General features: G+C 41.8%; 1 protein-coding gene across 1 annotated transcript; it reads left to right on the top strand.

Annotated features, from left to right (window-relative positions):
* On the top strand, positions 1 to 4,116 carry LOC115828698 (solute carrier family 25 member 45-like). The gene is made up of 4 exons (XM_030792772.1): positions 1 to 563; positions 1,415 to 1,603; positions 2,801 to 3,035; positions 3,211 to 4,116. The coding sequence occupies exons 1-4, from the start codon at positions 480 to 482 to the stop codon at positions 3,480 to 3,482; spliced, it is 780 nt and encodes a 259-aa protein (XP_030648632.1). The 5' UTR covers positions 1 to 479; the 3' UTR covers positions 3,483 to 4,116.
* Positions 4,117 to 10,174: the final 6,058 nt, after the last annotated feature.

Raw genomic sequence — 10,174 nt, forward strand, 5'->3', positions numbered from 1 at the left:
CCGGTGTCCATTTACTGTTTACGTTGTAAATTACTGGCACTCTGTGGCAGGTATAACCCAGCACTCACTTTTGAAAAACTCTACTTTGAATAGCAAATTAAAGCTTTAGGTTATGGTGCAACACACCCATTTTCTTGTTATTGCGACAGTAGAGCGGTTTTGTTGATTATTGCTCATAGCAATATCAGCGATGCTTCATACCTCACGCTGGGCAATCGCTTCTTCTCGTACACTTTTGTTTCCCCTGTTCATTTACGCTGTTTCTACCTGTATCTGTCTATAGTTCACTCTTTTACCAGCCTCAGCTATTCTAGCACTTGGATCAGGTCAGTTACTGAACTTGTCCACTGCACCTATACAGCCAGCTGCTCATCGACAATGTGCTTGAACTGTACTTTGCCTCACTTGTAAGTCGCTTTGAATAAAAGCGACTACAAATGAATAAACTTCAGTCGTAAATGAAATGCACTATTTGATGTATGTGGACGCAGGTACGTCTTCAGAGCCAGTCCAAGTACAAAGGGATTTTTGACTGCGTGGCAAGAACCTACACACACGAGGGGGTGAGTGTCAGAATAATGTGCTTTGGAATAATTAAAAATATTAAAACTATCTTTTGATTCTGGTGTTTTTAAAATAGCATCATAAAGACATTAACAAATTAATAATGGTAAAAAAAACAAGTGCTCTGTTGAGATTAATTAGGGGGTAATGTTGAATATTTCTTACTGAAGTAAGATCTGTCTGTGGTCTATGTGTTTTGAATAAATGTCACAAAAGTCATGTTGGATCATCTGTTGTTTAAGGATCAACTCAGAGTATACACATAAAGCAATGAGGATCCTCTCAGAGGTGACCATCTCCTCATGGTTCCGCGTAAAACATGCTAATGTACCCAACAGCAGGACCATGTTAACCACAGCACAGAATATGCTAATCAACTCTGCATTACAAATTGAGCTTTCTTCAAGCAGTACATACATCACAGAGGTGTTCAGTGACTCATATACAATATATAATTTACTTGTTACAATAAATTACTACTATAATAGTTGAACTTGTGAACTCTGCTACCTAACGCCGAGACACTAGTGCAGAACTAGGAAGGGAGGTAGGGGTTTATGCCCCAGATCTGCAGGGGTGATAACTAAGAATGGGGAAATCAGAACTTGGTCATGGCAAGTGGAGTTGCCAAAACTAGCTATGCTACATTACAGTGACCGAAATTACGAGTGTCTGAGCGTATCTGTGTTGGAGCTCTGCGTGAATGCAAAAACTTCAGTCAGAATCCTGATATCTGTTTCAAATACATGGTTATGTGTTAAAAATTCAGATTTCTGTCTTTATTGTCAGATGTTAATCAGACACTGGACTGATCTTTAATCTTTTGTCTGTTTGCCCTGCACATAACCAGCTCCATGGCTTCTTCAAGGGCATGGCATTTCCTGTCCTCACCGTTGCCATTAGCAATGCCGTGGTTTTTGGCTCCTATAGCAACGCTTTGGATTACCTTACACAGTCACGAAGCAGGGAGCGTAACCAAGACAAGCAAGCGTCCCTAACAGCTGTGTTCACGGCTGGGTGTTTCTCTGGGTTTACACAGGTAACTGTGACAAAAGCAGAACATCGGTGGTATTTTTGGCTCTATCACCACAACATCACTGTCACATTGGTACTGAAATGTTGAGAAACAGATGTTGCAAAACCAATATAAGATTTGATCCTTTTATTTCTGGAGTAGAGCAATTAGAATGATGGACAGTAACAGTGGTGTAAGAGTATTGTGGGTTGTTAAAAAGCAAACCTTTTTGTGATTCACCTGGTTTGGGTAAAATGTAGCTCTAGTACCCCTTTTCCTCTGAAAAAAGACTGGTGCCGGTGCCAAAAAGCTGGCACCGGCACGGCACCGCAGAATTGCTGGTCCCAAAAGTTGGAACCGCTGACGTCAGGGACTATGCAAATAAAAACCGAGAACCAATCAGATCGGCGTTTGATGTGTTTGATACGTGACGTTCTCTAGAGAGGCGGGAGTAACAAAAAGATAGCGGTAAGCTAAAGGCTATATGTAGCATGAAATATGTATATGATTAAAAGATGTATAGGTAACATTTTGTGTTTATATCAACAAGGGTTGTTGTTTACATGTTACACAAACGTAGTCCAACCCAGAGCGGTAGAAAAAACTCTCTCTCTCTCGGCTCTGGCTGGTACAAATAGACCACTGCAGACCTTCATTTAAACACTCATTTAAACTTTTTAGCTAGGTGACAGACTTACTATTTTTATGAATATTGCCCCCAGAGCAAAAAGTTTTAGGGCAAAATTCGTGAGGTGAGCCTAGCGTAAAAGTAAATTTATAAAAAGCAAGCAGATGCGTTCTGTCCGACATTATTTTTTCCCCACTGAAATTACCCAAACTTTTGCTACATAACGTTCGGATCCCAAACCTGTGGAAATGTGGGCCGGTTCTAAAAAGGCACCAAGGCAGCACTGGAGAGCTATAGGTAATATGGTCCCTCGAGTAGGGTCACAGGTTTGGATCAAAACTGTTTTACTGTTTCACTGATATTTTGTCATTTGGGAGGGATTCCAAAAGAACACAAAGTGAAATTTTGTCCAGTGGGCATGAAAACATGTTTCTCTTTTCTGTGCATTTGGTTACTCTGGTTATTTTAGGGTGGACTGATTGGACAAAAGGTGCGCTAACTAAATGGAGAAGTGGAATCACATCCTAAAAATAAAATCATCTTCTGTCTCTCCAAACCCAGACTCATGTGTAATCCATCCCTTATTTTCCAAGGTGTTTGTGTCCGCCCCCATTGACCTGGTGAAGGTGCGACTCCAAAACCAGACGAGAATGGACCAGTATCGAGGCCCAGTGCACTGCCTGTCAGTCATTTTCAGACAGGACGGGTTTAGGGGTCTGTTTCGAGGAATGTGGGCACTTGCGTTGCGAGACATCCCCTGTTGTGGACTCTACTTCCTGCCATATGAGGTCACATGCAGGATGTTGACAGAAAAAGGCAAAGATCCGGGTAAGACAGTAAAGCAGGAAGTAGATAACACAGATATGGACCACAGTGACAGTCACAGGTCAGGCAAAACGTCCCAGGTTTACAGGGGATTAAAGTGTATGAAGAAAATCAATTTGAAAATCACATGCCTTTTGTGGCATGTCTTGTGTGACGGATCCTGTCTCTGTTCTCACAGGTGTGTTTGCTGTGTTAATGGCGGGAGGCATTGCGGGCGTGGTGACGTGGGCTTTTGCTACACCCATGGATGTGGTTAAAACTCGCCTTCAGATGTCAGGAGGAGGGGGTCGAGTGTACAGAGGGACTCTACACTGCGTGACGGTCAGCCTGAGAGAGGAAGGCATTCGGGTTTTCTTCAAAGGTTTGCTCTTAAACAGCCTCAGAGCTTTCCCAGTGAACGCTGCCACTTTCCTCAGCTACGAGAGCCTCATCAGAACGTTTACACGATAAACTACACACTCTGCACCAGACTGATGACATCCAGCAGCAAATGAGATCCTGCAGTATCTCTGGCCCACGTGTTCCAGAAGCGCGGTAATAGAACACAAAGGCATTCTGAGATTCTAAAGGAGAACATCCACTATAGTGGGAGTGGAAGCTTCAGCTCATTCCAAAAGAGACTCTGCAACTTCATGTGGAGGTGACCTCTGAGAAGGAAAGCGGTGTTGTTGTTTTTTTCAGACACAAACATCACAGCACTGAAGAGAATCAAAATAACACACCTGGGACCTCATTCATGGACGTGTTGTAGTAAAATGCATTTAAAAATCTTTGCAGAGCTTATTCAATCTCTGAGATGTGCTTTAATACCATGATGTCTAGGCTGGAAATGCTTACACGTCAGAATGAGGGCTGCCACTAACGACTATTTTTCTATCGATTAATCTATCGACTATTTACTGATTAGTCGATTAATCTAAACGATTAATTTCCCTCCAAAAATCAAACTGACCATTTTGTTTAAGTTCATTTTATTTTGACAACAACAAACTCTATCTCACACTCCCCCATTAACTTAGCAAACCCGTAGTTTTGAGTAGCTGATAAATTTAAAGCTAGCTGTTTCTGAGAATTCACTCAATAAAAGACATTTTTAAAAGGCATTTTTATATAATTAACCCTAAAACCTTTTGGATATGTGGAATATTCTCTCAAGACATGCCAAGTGCTTGACTTTTTTCACTTCAAGTTTTAGCATCTTTAAAAAGTAATTTAATGTCAGACATAATCTGAGAGTACGCACAGGAGGTTTATTTGTAGTGAAACAATGCAAAGTGCGGTTTGTATTAGTACTGAATTATCTGCAAGAGTCCAAACTTCTGAACCACTCTGCTCTTTTATTCTTTGGTTTTATCTTTCTCAGGAAATGCCGAGGTGGAAGACTAGGTCTGAGGAGGCTGCACTTGTTTGACAGGCTGTTAGGGGAGATGTGTGGATGAGTTATAATCTGACAGGCTGTTAGGGGAGATGTGTGGATGTGTTATAATCTGACAGGCTGTTAGGGGAGATGTGTGGATGTGTTATAATCTGACAGGCTGTTAGGAGAGATGTATGGATGTGTTATAATCGGACAGGCTGTTAGGGGAGATGTGTGGATGAGTTATAATCTGACAGGCTGTTAGGAGAGATGTGTGGATGTGTTATAATCTGACAGGCTGTGAGGAGAGATGTGTGGATGTGTTATAATCTGACAGGCTGTTAGGAGAGATGTGTGGATGTGTTATAATCTGACAGGCTTTGAGGAGAGATGTGTGGATGAGTTATAATCTGACATGTTGTTAGGAGAGATGTGTGGATGTGTTATAATCTGACAGGCTGTGAGGAGAGATGTGTGGATGTGTTATAATCCGACAGGCTGTTAGGAGAGATGTGTGGATGAGTTATAATCTGACAGGCTGTGAGGAGAGATGTGTGGATGTGTTATAATCTGACAGGCTGTTAGGGGAGATGTGTGGATGTGTTATAATCTGACAGGCTGTTAGGGGAGATGTGTTGATGTGTTATAATCTGACAGGCTGTGAGGAGAGATGTGTGGATGTGTTATAATCTGACAGGCTGTGAGGAGAGATGTGTGGATGTGTTATAATCTGACAGGCTGTTAGGAGAGATGTGTGGATGTGTTATAATTTGACAGGCTGTGAGGAGAGATGTGTGGATGTGTTATAATCTGACAGGCTGTTAGGGGAGATGTGTTGATGTGTTATAATCTGACGGGCTACTAGGGGAGATGTGTGGATGTGTTATAATCTGACAGGCTGTTAGGAAAGATGTGTGGATGAGTTATAATCTGACAGCCTGTTAGGAGAGATGTGTGGATGTGTTATAATCTGACAGGCTGTTAGGAAAGATGTTTGGATGTGTTATAATCTGACAGGCTGTGGGAGAGATATGTGGATGTGTTATAATCTGACAGGCTGTTAGGGGAGATGTGTGGATGTGTTATTATCTGACAGGCTGTTAGGAAAGATGTGTAGATGTGTTATAATCTGACGGGCTGTTAGGAGAGATGTGTGGATGTGTTATAATCTGAATGTTGTCCAAGTGAGTACGAATCAGCCAAATGTTTGCCGTCACCTAATGCATCATCCAACTGCATCAGTATAAAAAGTAGCTGTTGTTTATGGCCATATAACCTCCACAGTGAATTGCTGAGAGAGGCTTAATTCCGCGTGGACCTCACAAAGCACTTCCTCCTCTATTGCTCCTACCTTACATCGGCTTTTAACAACCCACATCTACAGACAGGTTTAACAGAGCGTTCCATTAAAATGTCGTCCAACGAGGCAAAGTCACGCAGGTACTGTTTTCTTACTTCTTTTATAAAGAAATGCTCATTTCCTCATTTAATGCAGTATCTAGGTCTACAGGTGCTTGTAGACTTGCAGTAGCATGATATCTTTCCACAATTACTCGCCAGTTCATTGAGATAGATTAATAAAAAAAAAACAAAAAAAACCACGATCCGTTGGTTTAAAATATTGATGTCCACGCATTTTCAGTGTCAACGTCATCGATTATATCAACTAATCGCAGCAGCCTTAGACCAGACTCACATGCCTCTGAATGAATAATGAGAGAGCATTTTTTGTTAGTGGGAAGTCGTCTACAAGTTCGTCAACTGGATCATCTGTTTGTCGCAAGGCAGAAGTTGAAAAGGTTGCACTCAAAAACGAGAGCTGATGCATTGGAGAAAAAAACTTGAACTTTGAAGCTGCATTAAAGGCAAGAAAAGAAAGGCTGGAGATTCAGACAGAGATTGCCACGATAAATGCCAACACTAAAGCAATGGATGCACTGGATGATCTTGTTCAAATTCCCGCAGCATCACATGTGGACGTGATGAGTGAATATCTGGACAAATAGATGCACTGAAAGACTATGACAGTGATCCTTATGATTTTGATGAAAATTATGACTGTAGTGATGCTGAAAGCATCTCTTTAGATCCAGCTCCTTTTCATGGTCATACAAAACTCTCAAAACCTCAAAACACCTGAGATGTCATTACCAACAAAGTTTAATCAAACATAATGATGGCGACCTACTTAGCATACTGAGCACACAACACAGACTTGCCGTCTTTAAAAGAGATGCTTTGAAACATTACAGATTTATCACAGTATTTGGACATTGTGCAGAAGCAAAGACTGATGACAACCGAGATAGATTATACTTTTCGAAAAGTTCTCTGAAGGGCAGCCTAGAGTTTTTGGTAAAGAGCTGTCAATTCATTCAGCGACTGCTAAAGAAATATTTAGGAAAATGAAGTGATTGCTGAACTGATTGCTAATGCATACCAGCAGAAAGCAGTCAACTGGAATCAAATAGTGTCACAAGATGCCAAGCTATTACATGAGTATGCACTGTTCCCAAGGGGCCATTGTAATACAGTGAAGGTTGTCGAGGTATTACATGAGATGAACCATTCAGTTTACATTAAAGGGCTGTTATCTTTAAGCTACCATATACACTTAGAGAACAGTGGAGAACATCTACTTATGGCTCTCATGAACACCCAGGTAAAAGAACGAAATTCAAAAAAATTGGTTTAGCTTGTACGGTGACATGCAAGCATAATGTCAGAATCCATACATGGTAACATCCAAAATCCACCACTAAAAAAGAATGTAAAGCCATCAAAGCCCAAACTTAGGGCACCAAGTCAGAAAGGAACCAGTTTTGCCACTATAGCCACACCCACCATAATAGAAACAGAACAAACCAAGGTTAAACCCTCTTAGCCTACATTTTGGAGAAAGTACACCCTGTCTTTGCTGCAAAGGTAACCATGGACTGGAAGCTTCCAAAGAACTGAATAGGAAAGAACAAAATGACCAAATCACATTTCTGAAAAAGAATGGGATATGTTTTGGTTGCCAGGCCAAAGGACATCTCAGTGAAAATTGCCAAAAATTCATGATTTTCAAGGTTTTTGCACAAAGTAAAGATGGAGGACAAGACGCCAGATGAAACGTCGGCAAATGGAACACTTGTCTCTCTCGCAATGTGATGTGGGGGCTGCAGCTTCTCAGTGCACACCACTCTACGAAAATAATAACAAAATAATTCAGACATACACCTTCTGGACCCAGGAAGTTCTGAACGGTTTTTGTACAGAATCTTTAAAGGAGCGGCTAATTTGTGAAGGAAAAAAGAACAAGAATTTTATTGCACGCAATGCGACATGAAAGGTTAGTAAACAGTTCAATTACAAATGGTTTAGAGGTGTGTGTGTGTCACAGTCGCGGCCGTGGTCTATGTGTAGTCCCTGTGTTTCTAGTGTTTTTCCTTCCCCGGTGTCTCCTGTGCTCCCTCTGTTGTTTCGTTCTTTCTGTGTTTGTTGTGTGTCTGCGTTGTGGGCGTGGTGCCACACTCTCTCTCTACATTACTCATCAGTCCATCATCTCATAAACTCAACAGCGTATCAACCCCTGATTTTTCACCCACTCGCTGTCAGATCGTTACCTCGGCCTGTGTGGTACAGCTGGCTTCTTGGTCACTGAATTGTGAATTCAATGTGCTCTCGAGTTCTTTCGAGTTTATGTTTGAACTGACCCCTCATCTCTTTATGCTCGGGTTCGTTTCCCGCGGCGACCCATCTCACCTGCTTGTCCCTCGCCTGCCCGCCACGTTCACGGTTCTGTCTCCGCCGTCCGTTCCTCCAGCCAAGCTCTCAACTCAGACTTCATCCACCTGCTCTGTCAACTTCACCTGCCTCCACCTTCCGTTTGTTGTCTGCCTTCACCCCCGCTACCCCCATTTCATCTCCACTATCAAAATCTACAATAAACGCACTCTGTTTCATTTTAAGGCTGAGTCTGTGTCCGACGTTTGGGGTATCTCATTGACTGTAACAATGTGGGCTTTGAATGGAAGTGAGTTAAGTAGACTCCCGCAGATCTATACCCAATAGGAAATCCCTGTCACCTGAGCCCAGAGTCCAACACAGGAGGCTAAAGAAGGCTGGATTCATTTGAAGGACGCTCACTTACTCCAGACAGAAGACATGCAAACATAGGACTGGTCATTGGAATGAGCACATTAAAGTTACTGGACCCTTGGAAGGTTATTAACAGCCCTATGCTGTAAAAACCCTTTGAGGATGGGTAGTAAATGGTCCTCTTAGCGAAGCTAATGCTTGCAGCGAAAAGCAAAAAAACCCACAGATTTATTCTAATCGAGTAGCAGCTTCGAACTTCTCACACAGTAGCTTAGTCATGACTTCCCTGAAAAGCAATACAATGAAAAGGCAGAGATGTCAGTTTAAGATATACCATTCATGGAGATAATGGTAACAACTGTTGAACTTAAAGATGATCACTACTGCCTCAATCTTCTTCTCAGGTACAATGTCTAACACATGCCAAATAATCGTCATCCTGCAGTGCACCCAGAAATGTGTTTGAAAATGAAATTTAAATGTAACTGTAATTAATTTAAATGTAAATGTAATTTAAAAAGGGCTACACAGAACCTTTGCTGCAGCATCATATTGATATGGAAAACAGAAAGATGAGGTACACCCCACACTATGAGGTGTACCATCCCAAAAGGGGCAAGCTTCAGGCTGTATCTCACTGTTCAATATCATCCCAAGGCAAGTACTTAAATAATCAACTGTTTCAAACACCTGAGCTCACCAACGCACTTTCCGGTGTTGTGCTATGCTTCCTGGCAAGAACCTGTGGCCGTTATGGCAGACGTTGAGAACATGTTCTGTCAAGCTAAAGTAACACCATCCGACAAGGACCTTTGTTTCCTTTGGTGGCCTAAAGGAGACATTAATCAAGAGCTCAAGGGGTTCAGAATAATGGTACATCTTTTTTCTGCAATATGTTCTGCCAGTTGTAAAAGTTATGCCCTGAGGAGGACCGAGCAAAACAACTGCTGTGTCATGTGACATATGAATTCAATTTAAATCATGGACAAATCAAGGTCAATTTACGTGAATAATCACGATGTTTTAGATGTTATTGTTCCTTGCTGAATGAGACAAGCACCACCCATCTGGCCCCCAATGGTTAACTTCAACCAATGCAGACCTGAAACATCTGTTTAAGGCACGTTTAGTCTTGGTTGTCTGCGCGTATTCAAACCACAGAGTGGTGGTAGAGAGCATTTCTTAGGACTCCGAGACTCCAGGCAAACAACGACCAGCGATACCACAAAAAAGTAAACATTTCACACCACAGGCGGCGAATCAGGTATATAGATTGTAGGTCTTCTGTGGTACTTCCTTTTAATTTGGTTTGTGTCCGAAGAGTACAACATGAAAAATCCATCAGAAGCCTACTTGCAGGCCTGGTTTCAGTACAGCGTGCATTTGTAAATGACAGCGTGACACTGTTTCTTAAGACATAGGTTACATCACGTACTTTGGAGTTATAGCTATATCCGTAAACGTTTACGTTTCCACGAACTCCTCCACAAATCTGCACTGTTCACGTTGTGATTTAAATACCAGGAGAAAACGTCATCCGTTTTGAATACGATAAGGAACGTGCCATCGGTTTACTGAAATAAATTTTTTTGCAAGATGCTGTATATGGTACTTTTACACTTTTCTCTTGTTTTGGCTCAAAGTGTCACTCATTGTTTGACCAGTGCACTTTGACCAGTGATTAGGCAGTCGTTATAATGTA

This window comes from Chanos chanos, chromosome 15 (genome assembly GCF_902362185.1).
Source record: "Chanos chanos chromosome 15, fChaCha1.1, whole genome shotgun sequence".
Taxonomy (NCBI): domain Eukaryota; kingdom Metazoa; phylum Chordata; class Actinopteri; order Gonorynchiformes; family Chanidae; genus Chanos; species Chanos chanos.

Bases quoted from the DNA above. Each gene is read 5' to 3' on its own strand.
- LOC115828698 (XM_030792772.1), top strand. From the start codon at position 480: ATGTGGACGCAGGTACGTCTTCAGAGCCAGTCCAAGTACAAAGGGATT. The intron at 1,604-2,800 runs GTAACTGTGACA...TTATTTTCCAAG, and splicing joins GTTTCTCTGGGTTTACACAG to GTGTTTGTGTCCGCCCCCAT. The intron at 3,036-3,210 runs GTAAGACAGTAA...CTGTTCTCACAG, and splicing joins AGAAAAAGGCAAAGATCCGG to GTGTGTTTGCTGTGTTAATG.